The 15,873-nt window shown below is 37.8% G+C and overlaps 1 protein-coding gene across 1 annotated transcript in view; it reads left to right on the forward strand.

Moving 5' to 3' along the window:
- The window catches only part of GREB1L (GREB1 like retinoic acid receptor coactivator), a 161,396-nt gene that overhangs the window by 139,595 nt on the left and 5,928 nt on the right, over positions 1 to 15,873 (forward strand). The window contains exons 23-31 of the mRNA XM_087961622.1: positions 4,363 to 4,465; positions 4,851 to 5,003; positions 5,129 to 5,268; positions 5,967 to 6,128; positions 9,421 to 9,625; positions 10,123 to 10,288; positions 11,217 to 11,447; positions 12,366 to 12,507; positions 15,587 to 15,787. Of these exons, the coding sequence (XP_087817748.1) occupies positions 4,363 to 4,465; positions 4,851 to 5,003; positions 5,129 to 5,268; positions 5,967 to 6,128; positions 9,421 to 9,625; positions 10,123 to 10,288; positions 11,217 to 11,447; positions 12,366 to 12,507; positions 15,587 to 15,787 (1,503 nt within the window). The remainder of the gene's footprint in view (positions 1 to 4,362; positions 4,466 to 4,850; positions 5,004 to 5,128; positions 5,269 to 5,966; positions 6,129 to 9,420; positions 9,626 to 10,122; positions 10,289 to 11,216; positions 11,448 to 12,365; positions 12,508 to 15,586; positions 15,788 to 15,873) is intronic.

Genomic DNA, 15,873 nt, shown 5'->3' on the forward strand with positions numbered 1-15,873 from the left:
TAAAATCCATTCAGAAAACAAAGGAGCAGATATATGGTTTAATTCTGCTTCAGCCTAGATTGCTGGAGAGAAAGTAGTTATTTAATTGATTAATTCATTGGAAATTGCTGTGTTATGGCTTTTCATGGGATGTGGTGCTTATATGGGCTATAAACAGGTAATACTCAGCCTTAAAATTATGTTATGTGGGCATAACATAATTTTTGCATAAGATTTGCTGGCCTTCCTAGGTATGATTTTCAGTAGTCAGTCTCTGCTGCTTTACGCTACTAATATAGTTAAACCAAATACCTAGCTTTAAATTTAAGACTGCACGAGCCCTAGAACACTTTAATGGACTAGGAACAGCCATCCTGGAAGAGATATTTGGGGAGGGGGGGGTGACTTTACTCTTTAAAACTGTGTCCTTGTGATGGAGGGGCAGTTTATATTACATTTTATAGATTAATCCACCAGTAGAAAATAGGTAACACCCATTTGAGGTCAATCCATGCATTTAGTGAGGAGGAGGAGGAGGCAATATTAAATCAGAGCTTTGGTACAAAGGGCAATCCAGTAGAAGTGCCTTGATGGTTCTGTCCAGAGACATAAGCGTGGTAAGTATGGAATCTTATTAAATCAATTCATATAGAGCTACAATGCTCAGTATCTTTAAAATTGGTAATTCTTTCATGTTACTAACTTGGGAGTAATCAAATGATCAAGTCTCATGCTGCCTGGGGAATTCTGGGAATTGAAGCCCACATGTCTTAAAGTTGCTAAGCTTGAAAAACACTCACTATAACTTCTTGGGAGCCTGGGTTATTTTCCTGCATTTTGGAAATAAGGATATTATCTTATTGTGCCTGGTGCAGAGATGCAGCTGAAATCTAGTTAGATGCTAATTGGAAGGTTAAAGCAGCAGATACAGATAGTCTTTGACTTACAACTATTTGTTTAGCCTCCATTTAAAGTTACAACAGCTCTGAAAAATGTGACTTCTATTTCTTCCTCCCCCAGGGATGGACTGAGAGAGAAAGAGAGAGAGAAGAAGGGAGGGAGGAAAAGAGAGAGAGAGACACAGAGAGAGAGGGAGGGAGGGAAAGAGAGAGAGACAAGACACACACAGAGAGAAGACACAGAAAGAGAGAGACAGGGAGGGAGGGAGAGAGACAGAGAGAGAGGGGGAGGGAGAAAGAAAAAGGGAGAAAGAAAGAGAGAGACACACAGAGAGAGATAACTATTTAAAAGAAAATAGAAAAATGATTCTGAGTGTTTAAGGTTGCAGACCCCGGGTTAGGTAACCACTATGGTCATTAAGTGAACCTTGTGGTCATTAAGCAAACATTGTGGTTGTTAAACAAGTCCATTTTCCCCAATGGGCATTTTTAACTGGAAACCAGAAGGAATTGTTGGAAACTGGCAAAAAACATAGAAAACCTCAGTCATAAGACTGCGTGGGATGTTGTAACTGGTCATAAGTGTGTGTGCGTGAGTGTGTGTGTGTACGTGCATGCATGGCTGTCAAAACACCAAAAACAAGTCAAGTAGCTCTGGGTAGGTCAGTCGTAAATTAGAACACTTGCTAAGCAACTGGCCATTAAGCGAGGACCACTTATATTTGGTTTGCCAGTCACATGACCACCAAGCCACACCCACAAATTAGGCCACGCCCACAGAACCAGAAATTTGAGATACCATCCCTGATTTGCACACTATGCTGGGTCTTTTTCCCTCTGAACCTATGTATAAGCCATGAAATCTATGCTTCAGAGCAGATGTGGTTGCATTTTCATTAGATTCAGAGCAGAATGGTACCAGGATACTTAATTCTGTGTGTTTCTTAATTGAATTTTGCATGCTTCTGCATGTTTGTTGCATGAGCAACAAATTATTGCATGCTGCTTGTTTCTATTACTATGCCCTTCCTTTATGGACATTAATAAAAATAACCAGGAAAGGTAAAGTTTAATGCTATATAAACCAGAGTTCTAGTTAATTGTTCCTGAAAAATCTAGAATTACAATTACAAATTAGGATAATTCCAAATTACTTGGGGGTAAAAAACAGGAAATGAGTATTCTGGAGCCTGGTTTAAGATGCTATAATATATCCTACCTGTTAGTTTGAGTTACTTGTGGAAAGAGGCACTAATAGAGTAAACAGCAAGTCTCAATTTATCAATATGTGCCAATTTCACAGTATTTCTTCCTATTGAGTATGAATTACTGTAGAAGTGCAGCTTCAAATAGATTTCTGATACTTAGTGTAAGTAAAAATGGTAGTAATGATTACCATATAAGAAAAGAAAGCTCCAGTGTGTATGATTAGTTGGGTGCCATTGAGTTGGACTGGACTGTTGGTCATTGCAAGGACAAATGTTTACCATCTTAATAAATCTCTGGCTTGCAGCTTTTGCAAGGAGTTCCAGGGATTCTTTTAATCCTATGTTTCCACCTTAGCTATTGCTTCCCCCTTCTTCTACTGCCTCAGTCTTGCCTTCATAATTGAGGGATTTTTTTTCCTGATTTATTATCTGCTCATATCATATGCCCCAAATCTCACAAAGTCTGCCGTGTCAATCAAATGCTATAGGACATATTTTTAGCTTTTATAGCTGAGTAATAATTTTTAAAAGAACCTTTTGGTCCTTGCATATTCATGCTTGCTGATGACATACATCTACTTCCTGCAGGCAAGGGGAAATCCATAGTCAGTGATACAAAATATTATTTTCTTTACATCAAAACATGGTGTGAAGATTGAGGTCTATTTAATATTTGTAATAAATTTTGTACACAAAAATGTAAGTTGAGCTTCTTGCAAACAAACATAAAGCAGGAAACAATTGATCCTCCAAACATTATCCAGTGAAATAATTTCAGTCCTCACCTAAGACTTCATCTTAGTTTTAGGGAAACAGTTTTTTGAGAAAGCCACTTTCATTTTATAAATAAAGGTTTAAAGGTATCCCTCATCCAGTCATGACTGACTCAAGAGGCCAATGCTTATCTCTGATTCTTAGCCAAGGGAGCCTGCATGGTCTGAGAGAAGCTTCCGTCATCATGTGGACAACGTGAAAATACTGAATGAATTTAACCTTCCCACTGAAGTGGTACTTAATTATCTACTTACATTTGCATGCTATTGAATATCTGGTCTGTCAGCTTTTCAGCTGAGAAGTCCAATGTCTTCACCGCTGAGCCATCATGTCACACACACCCCTATAAAGTATTAAAGAGTATTAATTTCCAAGATTGATGAGACTGCTGAGATTATTAGTAATACCTTTCCAGCGCTTGAAACCTAATGGATTATTTTGTTAAGGTACCTGATCATTCAGTGATTTTCTTTTCACAGTGATCAAGTCTATTAAAATAATAATAATAAATTCTATTCACCTCAGTACACAGATAGCATTTTCAAGTTCTAACATTTTGGTGCCCTATCTCAAAGCTTGAAGTTCATAGATGTATAGGAAAAATTACAGGAAAAATTACAGTAATTACACAACTACTATAACAACTTAGTTCATGTTAGACTTGTACTATTGTCATGTTCCTCCCACAGATTTTAATGAAAAGAGTTTTTTTTTTAAATAAGTGATGACCTTTACATGAAGCATATGACTTGAAAAGCTCTCTGTTCTTTTTAAAATGGATAAAAACCTGATTAAAATAAAAATAATTTCCAGCAACTGATAGTACATTTGCATGAATGAATCAGTCCTGTATTGATTAAAATATTTGATATTAGATAGTGAGGAAAAATAGAATGGACGAATGAAATAATGTTATTGAGCAGTTTATTTCCACTAAGAGAAGAAGAGCTGATTAATTTTGTATGATATTGATTTAAATAATATTAATATTAGATAATATTTGAATTAAATTATTGGAAGTCATGTGAAGGTTTTGTAATCTGAATCTTTGTTTTGTTAAGTCCAAATGTAAGCATGTAATTTTCTTACCTGCAAGAAATCACTGAATCTTCAGTAAATTATAGCAATGAAAGTTTGGGCAAGCAAGCATATTAATTAAAGAAAGATTTCTGTGAACAATGATTCGATCTTATAAGCTGCTCATAATTATAGACATCTCAGAGCTTTATCTGAAAGAATTTTAAGGCATAACTATTGCTTTTGAAAAATTCATTGTGCAACAAGCTAGGTAAATTTTTATTTTAAAAAATAATATTCTGAAACCCCATTTAATAGATACTTGGTGTTCTAAAGTGTATTGTCATGCCTACATTTTGTTTGTCACAGCTTGAACGAACAATGATTCTTTTTTGAAATGATTGAACCAGGAGATCCCAGAACAAAATGAATACACTTTTCTGATAGTATATTTTCAAAAGCTGTTTTTTATTATTATTATTTAGGTTGGGAAAACTGGCTCTTATTTGCAGTTCCTACGAATTCTCTTTAGAATGCTGATCAGATTGCTGGAGATAGACGTGTATGATGAGGAAGATATTAATATCAGTGAGTACTAAGGGCCTCTGTTCTAATTTCTGAAGACAGTTCTTTTTAATATACGTGAAGCTTACAGAGTACTCTAAAAAGAGAAAACCAACTCTTTTAATACAAATTTGGCCTTGTGTTAGCACAAAAAAGTGGAGGGAGTAATGACAAATCAGAAGTAGGAATGTCAAATTATTCTTGACCAACATTCTCCCTAATACTTTCCCTGATAATAAAATATTATTTTTAAAGACATTTGTCTAATTTCTCTAAAATACTTTACAGTTTTTGTATACTTAACATTGAAATTGTAATATTTACTGAAAACATTGTAATCTGTATGAGGAATTTAGATAACGTAAAACTATGATTTGAATATTAACTAGTTGTTCATATTTTCTTTTAGGTCATGTGGAAGAAAATGAAGTTGCCCAGGCTAGCAATGATCAGTGGCCCGACATTGAACTTGTCAGGAAAATGAATTTTGATTTCAGTGTGCATGATCCCAAATATGTTCTTATGAGTCCAGTCTACACAGAGCAACTGCAAAAAATAAAGGGTGAGGGAAACACTAAATTATAGTTACTTCTTCCTACCTAGTTTTTCAGAAACTTTATTGGGGTATTTTAGCAAATACTTTTTAGGATTTGTTGACTGTTTTCCTTTTATTGCCTTTGTCCACAGAACCCAACAGAGAAATCAAAGTTGAAGAATCCAGAAAGCGTAATACTGTTTCTATGATGCTAACTAAATATGCAGCTTACAATACTTTCCACCACTGTGAACAGTGCCATCAATATATGGACACAAATCCTTCAGCTCCGGTATGCAATGTTTCCGTCTAGCAGGCATTATTTTTTTCACCAGGGTCCCATTGAGGGGAAAAAAGATTTCTAAGAGTGATGCTTTTATGAGAACAGAATGGAATAGTGGTTAAAGTATTGAAAACAATTTATGATTTATATGGAGTTTCTCTTCTCTTTTGGAAAAAGCTACTGTATGTAAATACATGCCTGCGGATGCTTTGGCTTTTGATAGAAAGGGTTCTTAAAAGAAATGTGGGAATATGAACACAGAACTACTGATGACTTATTAACACAGTTGTGTCATTTTCTGGGATTGTACAGGTATTTGCTGTATCCATGTGATGCGGGAAACATTTATATTGCAGATAAATGCTATATTCATAAACCTGTGTCTTGTGAAATATCTTTTCTGAAAGCATTACATAGCTTTAGTCAAAATTCCTTAGTATGCGACTATGGGCAAAGTTTTACTAGCAATATGAAAACATTCTTATCCTAAATTGTGATGCAAAATGAAGATAAGTCAAACAGCATGCACCATATTCTTGCAAATTCATTGAAAATAGATCCTATTTTGCAGATAATATTTTCCTAAGAGTAATGCAAATACGCTTCTCAAATATATAACATTTGATAGCCTCACAAACTAAAGTTGGTTAATATTGCCAGTTGGTCTCTTTAGTGTGTCACAATATCTTTTTCTCCCTTGTATGCAGATGTCTGATTCTACCCTACATGCCTTTACATTCTCATCCTCAATGTTAGGAGAAGAGATTCAGCTACATTTTATCATTCCTAAATCCAAAGAAAACTATTTTGTCTTCAGCAAACAGGGCAGACATTTGGAAAGCATGCGTCTTCCTCTTGTGTCTGATAAGGTTAGTGAAATGTGTTTTGACTGAGGTGGTGAGTTATATAGATACGTGCAAGTATTGATTTAAGTGAGGATTGATTTCCTTATTGATAGGCCCCAGTTTGTGAGAGTTGGAAGAAAAGTTTCTTATTCCATCTCCTTGAGTCTGCTACTGTTCACCTTGATGACTCACGGAGGGTCAGCCAATCTCATTGTACACATGTTGTACACTGACAATAAAAGTTTGAAATCACGACTGCTGAGCCAGATCTGCTACGAATCATATTGTGAAGTATGCAGATGACACGACAGTGGTGGGTCTTATCTGGGATGACAGTGAAGATGCTTATAGGGAAGAGGTCAGGGGTGTGATTCTACCGGTTCGGACTGGTTCTATAGAATCGGTTGTTATGAATCTATGGAGTTCAGAGAACCGGCAAATCGTGCCCCTGGCTGGCTCTGGCCCTGTCCCCCCTCCCCTCCCCACCCCGCCCAGTCAGTCCTTATCGCACATGCGTGGCATCGCGCACTTGCCCGACATCACTGACTGCATTCTCCCCTGCCCAGTCCTTAAGGTATTTTTCCCCCCTCCCAACGACCAGCTGTTCTGAAGATCAGCTGTGCCGGGATACCCCTTGCTGTCTTACTGCTTCAACCAGGAGGCTTCCCTGACACCCAAGGATGCAAAAAGGGGCAGGGAGGGGGGACACAGCAACCCCCCTGCACCGTTTTTTGCCTTCCTGGGCCCCAGGGAAGCCTTCTGGGAGTAAAAACGCCCCCTAAGGCCCAGGTGGCAAAATAATGTGGAGAGAGTTGCTGCCAAAAAAAAAGAAAAGAAGAAGAAGCTACACCCACCCAGTCACATGACCATGCCCACCTAGCCACGCCCACAGAACCGGTTGTTAAAAAATTTGAATCCCACCCCTGGAAGAGATGAAGGCTCTGGTGGACTGAGTACAATAAAAGTAACCTGGTTCTAAATGTTAATAAAACAAAGGAGATCATTGTAGATTTTAGAAAGAGCTGGCATAGTCATACTCCACTCAATATCAAGGATAAAGTTGTAGAAGTGGTCAACAGTATTAAGTATCTGATGGTGCCGATAATTAACAATCTGAATTGGCCTTTACACATCATCCTTAGTAAATATGCAAACCAGCATCTGCATTTTCTGCATCAGATGAGGAGAGCAGATTTTTCTCCTTCTGTCCTGGCCACTTTTTAAGGCATGATTGAGAGCAGTTTAACAAACTGCATCACTGTTTGGTTTGGTGTCAGCAGTCCCTGAGATAGAAGATCCATACAGAGAGTGGTAAGGATAGCCGAGAAGATTATAGGAAGCTCACTTCCTATTATTCAGGATACTGCTTATAAGCGCTATGTGCTTGGAGCTGAAAACATTGTTAGAGACCCCACACACCCACTTTACTGTCCGTTTCTGTTGCTCCCCTCTTGAAGGATTTTTTGAAGTATTTCTAATAGGACTACCAGATTCTGTAACCGCTTTGTTTCCTATGCCATCCATCTGGTAAACTCACAAGATTCATTTTTTTTCGCCATGTTCATGTAGACATCCAAACTAGACTGTGTTTCTTTGTGTCGTGTGTGTGTGTGTGTGTGTGTGTGTGTGTGTGTGTGTGTGTGTGTGTGTGTGTATGTGTGTATATATATATATATATATATGTATATTATATATATAGTATATGCAGAATTTTTATTTGCTTATTTATTTTTTATATTTATTTTTTTATTTTGTCTTGTTTATGTAGTGTATATTGGGGGTGGTGATCCTTTGAGAACTGTATGCAATGAAATTTCATTTTAATGAATGCCGATCAGTGTACATTTAAAGTGACAATAAAGTTATTCTAAGTTCTAAGTCTATAAAAGAATATATCTAAGAGGCTGATACTCAGTTCCAGAGTCTGAATTCGGTCTCTTTTTCATTACCTTCAATTAATTCATGGATTATTTATTTTCTAGCCATATAAGCATCTTGTTGCTCAGGGTTGAGGCCCATTGTGTATGTCCCTTATCCATGTATATAAATGAAAAACCAAATGTATAGGGACTAAAAACTGCTGAGCAAGATTGTGGATTTCTTTCACTACTTTCAATGGGAAACCAGCAAGCATTGAGAATGGTTGCTGGAAGACAAGCAAGAACTATAAAGCTCCCTTCACCAACTAGTAGAGAAGTACAAAATGGCCTTGCAGAAGAGGTGCAGCAGCCATTCGGAAAACATAAATTTACCTCAGAAAAACAGGAAGGGTGAGAAAGAAGCTCAAGAAGCCCATCTCTATTTAGTATAAGAGGCTAGGAAAGAGAAATGCTGTCAAGCTTTCCATTTTCTGATATTATAATCTACTGCAGTGATCCCCAACCTTTTTTATGCCGCGGCCCGGTACTGGCATCAGCTGGGCGCCACGGCCCGGTACTGGCATCAGCTGGGCGCCGCCATCTTTTTGATGAAAAAGTGCTTCCGGTGACCTCACCGGAAGCACTTTTTCATCAAAAGATGGCGGCGCTAGCGCTCGTTAGCTTTTCCGGGTAGAAATGGCTTTCTACCCGAAAAGCTCACCGAAGCGCTGCGCCAGCTTTTTGATGAAAAAGTGCTTCCGGTGAGCTTTCTACCCGAAAAGCTCACCGGAAGCACTTTTTCATCAAAAAGATGGCAGCAATCAGCGGCCTGGTAGGACTTGTTCCGCGGACCGGTACCGGTCCGCGGACCGGTGGTTGGGGACCCCTGATCTACTGTATATCAAGAAAGTAGAGTTCTGGTATTCATTGTGACATTTTTTTCCTGACCTAACTTGAAGGGATGACAGTATTAGAGATCACTGTTAAAAATTCTGCTTTCTGAAAATTCTGCCCACCCACTTTTAATCTAAATAGAGGATCACAACCATTACCGGTGAGATTTTACCATTTGGTGAGATTAGATTTAGGGTGCACTGTGAGGGTTTTCTGGATTCAAAGTGCTGATACATTAGTAGGTATTTTAGATACTCAACTATCAGTTCCCCCTTTCCATCTCTCAGTTTTATAAACTGATTTCAGCGTATCCAGGTTTTCTTTTAGGAATAAAGCCAACATACATGAATTCTATGTTATACAACTATATAAATTATTCTTCACAATATTTATGGAGAAAAGACAGAAGGCTGAAAATTAAAGAATGTTCTGGTTGGCAGAATTCTCCCAGCATGATTTTTCCATATATCACATAGTCCTGAAAATAAGTAACATTAAAATAATGGACAATGAGTATATATATATGAGACACATTATATTTCCTTTGGCTTGTCATCCTGTAGAATTTGAATACAGTAAAGAGTCCTATTTTTACACCTTCAAGTGGACGTCATGAAAATGGTCTCTTGAATCTTTATCATGCTATGGAAGGCATCAGCCATCTCCATCTTCTTGTGGTCAAGGAATATGAAATGCCACTTTACCGCAAATATTGGCCCAACCATATCATGCTGGTTCTACCTGGCATGTTCAACAATGCAGGAGTTGGTGAGTAAGACAAGATACAAGTCTAGAAGATGGGTATTTTCCTTTTGTTTGCAACATGGAAAAAAGAGAAAAATCCATGATAAGGACATGAATGTTTCTGTAGTTGTATAAAAATATTTCAGTCTAGTTAGCAGTAAACTTTCAAATAGTAATAATTTCCATTCTTTGTAGTGTCTAGCTTGCTTATGTCCATTGTTAAATTAATGTACATTTTATTATTTTTTAAAAAAGAATTGTTTCTAAAAAAAATTATAGATGCACAATTAACAAAACACTATTTAAACTTAAAAAAACTTGAAAAAATCAAGAAACAAACTAAAAATACAAACTAAGAAAAAAGAAAGAAAAAAACCCTACTTGTATCTTAAAGTCGCTGAGGTTGAAAAACACTGATTTAGCTTTAATTTAGAATCTATTCCTCTTTGGACTTTTCATGCAAGCTCATTTTTGACATTCAGAAAATTAGAAAAACCAGATTCCCTGTTGCCTATTTTCAGGTGCTGCCAGATTCCTAATTAAAGAGCTTTCTTACCATAACCTGGAACTGGAAAGAAATCGTTTGGAGGAACTGGGAGTTAAACGTCAGTGTGTTTGGCCATTTGTTGTTGTAATGGATGATTCTTGTGTCTTATGGAACAGTCATGTTGCCCAAGAACAATCTAGGTAAGTTTCTCAAAGCTGATGTGGCATTAATGACTTGGAGCAGAATCATGGATCAGTCCTAATGTCGTATCCATTGGTTCAAGGCAAGAAAGGGCAAGTTTGCTGTGATGATGATATTTGATAACATGAAATAGATATTCCTTTAGGCATCTAAAATGGGATATTTTATGACACAGGATAGGATTAGTAAGCTGGCACCTTTGCTTTATTAGGAAACCTCCATCATATGAATATTGACTCAAAGTAACTAAAATTCTTGAAGAACTAACTGTTTGGTACCTTAACTGTATCTACTGTTTGACTTTTTAAAAAATAAAATAAAGGGCAATCATGCTAAGGGTAATCAAGTGTATTCAGTGGTTTATCATTCTGATTTTAAAGCCATTATTCAATATTATAATGCAGTTGTATGTGTCCATTAATGAATTTGATTTAATAGAGACTTGATAGTTTATGGTGTTCCTTGTCTATTTTCTACATGTTGAAATCTGCAGGAGTCAAGACAATCACACAATCTGCTTGAAAACAATTAACAGATGTTGGGGATTGAAAATGGTGCTATGTGCCTAAGGCATCTTCATAAAAGTAGCCACTTCTTGATTAGCTTAAAACAGGGGTCTCCAACCTTAGCAACTTTAAGACTAGCGGACTTCAACTCCCAGAGTTCCTCAGCCAGCAAAGCTGGCTGAGGAATTCTGGGAGTTGAAGTCCGCTAGTCTTAAAGTTGCTAAGGTTGGAGACCCCTGGCTTAAAAGACTGAAAGACTGTAGAATGGCAGCTTAAGTCTGGTTCACAATGATCCAGGGAGAATGCTGCATTTGTTGTACCATTTTCCATGTTTATTTCCTAAGCACATTATCTTCATGTATGTGTTGTAGATATCACTGTGATGTAATATACTCATGTTTTTTGGCTTTTTGCCTTTCAGCAGTCAGTGTACAGGTCAAGGATCAACCAGTAAAAACGTATCTCTAAAGAGTGTTCTACAGCATATTGAAGCCACACCCATAATTGTCCATTATGCAATACTGGGCATCCAGAAATGGAACAGCAAATTGAATTCTAGAGCACCCAAAGCCCCCTTTTCCAGATGCCACATACATGATTTTATGCTGCTTAACATAGACCTGACTCAAAATGTGCAATATGATCTGAATAGGTGGGTAAAAGTATGCAAGTCGAATATGGTGCTAGATTGGATGTCTTCATGTGTTTTCTGTTGTCCTCGCCCGCCTACATTTGCTCTTCTGAAAAAAGGTCATTGAGACAAGTTCCTACATAACATTTTTCTGTAATAGTTATTTGGAACATGGTAAAGTAGGAGGTTGATGCCTGCTGGAAAGCGTACTAGACAATGAAGGACAGAAGGTTTGCCTCTGTTCCTCTTGAGCACTTTGTAGAGAACTCAGGTGCAAGAACATCTTATTTCATCCATGAGATTTTGATCAGCATTTTATTTCATCGGGTTAAATGAATACTAGTAAGGGGTAGGGGAGGGAGAGGAGGAAATATATTTTTTCTTCCTGGTGCTAATAGATACCTTCCCTCTTTGGCAGCTTGCTATTGGGACATTGTACAGGAAAAGAAATCAAGTCTGGGAGAAAATTGTCTTGTAACCAAACACTTTCTCCATGAATATTTTCATTCATTTTCTAATTCAAAATTCATTTTCTATCCAAGGTTCAGAATTGGGACCAAGGATATTCACTTGTCTTCCCAGGGCTTTCTGGTAGAAGAAGTAACTTTGGGTTAGCATTATTTTAAGTGTTTTATTTGGGAGGCAACGTAGGTGAAACCTCTAAGCAAGTGACTGTCTTAATGTGTACATTATTTGGAGCATTAACTGTAAAATAGTTGTACATATACAGCCCTTTGTTGTTATTTTGTATTGTAGAATTTTAAGCTAGAAGTCCTCATTAGCTTCCTAAGCCTATGATTTCCAGCTAAGATTTCCACTCTTATGAAGTCTCAATGAGCATATCTAATATCAGAGAGAAATTCTAGGAACTGTAATATCAACATATTTGGAGAGCATTGGATTATATATCCATATGTTAATCTGTGTTCATTTGCTTAGGTATTTTTGTGAAGATGTAGATTTTAGTCTAAGAACAAACAGCAGTGGCTTGCTTATCTGTTGTTTTAACAACTTCAGTCTTATGAAGAAACATATCCAGGTTGGCGGTCAAAAAGATTTTGATATTAAACCGAAAATCATGGTGAGTAGAAAAAGATGTTTGTTTGTATTCCCCCTCTCTTCTACCCATTTCCATTTCCTTATGAAGTCATAGATATGAGGAAACGTTTCTGAGGGACAAATCATTGATCTGTCTAGGCCAGGAGTAGTGGTCCAATTCAGTGCTTGGCATTGGCTCATGGTAAGGTCTGGCTGATCTGACTGGTTTGCAATTGATTGGAGAGTCATCAGGAGTCAGGTGACATTCAAACTTAATGAATGTAATTATTATTGTTATTTATGACTGTTTAACAAAAGGCGTAACCTACCTTCTTTTCCCAGTCATTAAGATACTGTCAGCTTTGGAAGCCATATTGAGAACGATGCCTCCATGCAGCCACAAGCCTGAGAAAGTGGGAGGAGGGCAGGGGTGGGTTGCTACCAGTTCTGCCCAGCTCTATACACATGCGCAAAACGTAATCACCAAACCGGTAATTACACCGGTTGAATCCCACCCTTGGAGGGGGGAAATTCAATTGAGTATCTCTAAGTAGACAAAATAAAATTCTTTTGCTAGTTCAAGGTCATTGAAGAATGAAATAAGAATCTTACTTTAGGACAGATCGTGATTGGGCCATGTGATGTGATGACGGCCAAGGGGGGATGGATTTGTAGTTTTGAATATTGCAAGGAAGCCAGAAACCTTTAGATTTGGGATTCCACAGATGTGCCAGTTACTATCCAAATAAAGCAATCTTTGAGAGATGTCTGTCTCGGAGTTACTGCCTGGAAAGGAGGGTTGCTGGAACACTGACAGATACATTACTAAAATGAGGCATCATACAAATCATGCCTAACCCTAACACTAACCCTTGAGCATCTATTGGTGGATACTCTTAATGGTCTTGGTTCAACTCACAAACATTTGTGGTGGTAAAACTTTCCTAATAAAGAAACTAGGTTTCCTCAAAATTCTCCTCAAAATTCGTATCTAACCACTTGATAGAATTCTAGAAAAACAAAAGAAAATCAGTCCAGCAGCCTAAAATCTGCTCAGTTCCAGAATAGGGGAATTGTCTGGAGAAAGGAAGGAAATCAGGCGGGTGAAAGTTACCCAGCAACTTTTTCTTCCCATCCCTACATAGCCATGGGCAATTTGGCACCAACTCTCTTATGGGAAAGTCCTGGAAATGTGTTACTTTGCATTGTGTCCTATTCTAAGTCATCAATGTGGATGTGTCTCAAGCATCTCCTTTGATACCCAAATGGTTTCAGTCCCACTTGATTTTTTAATAGGTCTCCAAATGACAAAGCAACTGGTTCATGTCCTGATCCTTTCAATATCGGACAAACGCGTTTGCTGGATTATCCAGGACAATGCAATTATTGGCACTAGATTCCACACCTAATGGGCTCTTCTGTAGATCCTATTAGATGAAAAGGAGGAAAATAATTTCTTGTTCTGTTTGAATAAGTTTTATGACTTATAGCTGTGATGGTGAACCTATGGCACCGTGACGTGTGCCCGCAGGGATGGCTCTGCGGGCACATGTCACGCGTGCCATCACCCAGCTCGGTTTCACTGTGCATGGGTGCACGCCTCCCGCCAGCCAACTGGTTTTCAGGTATCTGCCGTGGATGCGTGGGGGCGGGGCGCATTGCGCACTGTCATGCACACACACACACGCACTTTTGGCACGCGACAACAAAAAGGTTAGCCATCACTGACTTATAGTCTCTGGTCTCCTTCCATTTCAAGCCATTGTTTTACTCATTCGTCGGTTATATTTCTGTACTTGCTGATTTCTCCATGTGAGACAATCTCATTAGTCCCTTTCCATCTGTATGGTCTACGTATGTCATGAAATATTTTAGCTTTGTACAGGAAACCTGTTTGGCAACTGTGGCTCTGCGCTCTTGCCTTTTTCTACTCACATGGCCACCTTCAATTTCTTTTTTGATAATCATTCAGCTATTCAGATTTTTATCAAATTGTCTAATCGTTGGATCCGTAAACAATAAACCAAAAATAATCATATTTGATAGATATTTTTATTTCTGCACCTGCCAGATGTGCTGCTTGCTTCCTGGCTATTTTCAATGAATGCTTCTAAGAAGCTATAGTGCAGTGCAGGAATCAGGCCTAAGATAAAGGCTGCTTTTAATAATAATAATAATAATAATAATAATAATAATAATAATAATAATAATAATAATAATAATAATAATAATTTCACAAAAAACCTCTGAGGTTATCATTTTGAATTTGAAATAGTTTGAGTTCAAAAGAGGTTGCTGCAATCTATAGCTCTGATTATTTCAGAAGTGTTTCGTGCTTAGTAAGGCCTTTGATTTTGACACAAGTGCTTTAAGTTCATAGCTCCATATGTTAGGAACAATTTACTGTAAATGTGAAATGTTTTGGACACTCATACTAAAACTCTTCCTAAGGGGGATTGCTTGTTTGCTTATTTAGACTTGCCATCATTACACAGTCCCTGTAATAAATATGAATGCTTGTTATAAGAATATTTTAATTCTTTCTTAATGGTTCCCCCCCTTCTTGTTTGTTTGTATATTTATTTTCCAACATTATTACTTTTACAAATAACTTAACATGGCAAACCTACGTAATACTCCTTCCTCCTCTTATTTTCCTCATAACAACAACCTTGCGAGGCAGATTGGGGCTGAGAGAGAATGATTGGTTCAAAGTCTCCCAGCCGGCTTTCATGCCTAAGGTGGAACTAGAACTCATAGCTTTCCGGTTTGTAGCCTGATACCTTCACCATTAGCCACCCAAACTGGCTCTCTTCCTGTGTAGGAAGTACTGGCTGTCCAGCATCAGTGATCTGTGCGGTTATTGCTGCTGGGTACCGCTTCCAGATTTATTTATTTATTCATTGATTCATTCATTTATTCTTTTATCATACACAGCCACTACCACAAGGGAAGGTCCAGAGAGGGATAGTGTGCCAAGACCTGTTCAAGCTCAGCTCCATTTTTTTCTTATTTTTTCCACTCTGTCCAACCTTTTAATTGATAATTGAATGCTAGTTGTACTCTGAACTGCCTAAATATTCTCCATATGTTTCACATGGATGTATTGTTTTCCTGTCTAGGTCTCAGAAAGTTTGACTCCACTAATCCCTCTTCAGTATGTTTGTGCTCCAGACAGCGAGCATACTCTCTTGGCAGCTCCAGCTCAATTCCTTTTAGAGAAGTTCCTTCAATATGCCACTTACAAGCTTTTCCCAAAGGCCATCTACAACTTTAAAAACCCTGTCCTAGCTGTTGATTGCTATTTGAATATTGGACCTCAGGTATGTATCCAGAAATGTTGTATTTTATAACTCAGTAGAAAAATAAAGGCTTCTCTTTGAAAGAAATGAACGTGGCAAGGCAATTC

Source organism: Notechis scutatus, chromosome 3 (genome assembly GCF_049901735.1).
Source record: "Notechis scutatus isolate UNSWTSFEM ecotype Mainland chromosome 3, rNotScu1.2, whole genome shotgun sequence".
Taxonomy (NCBI): domain Eukaryota; kingdom Metazoa; phylum Chordata; class Lepidosauria; order Squamata; family Elapidae; genus Notechis; species Notechis scutatus.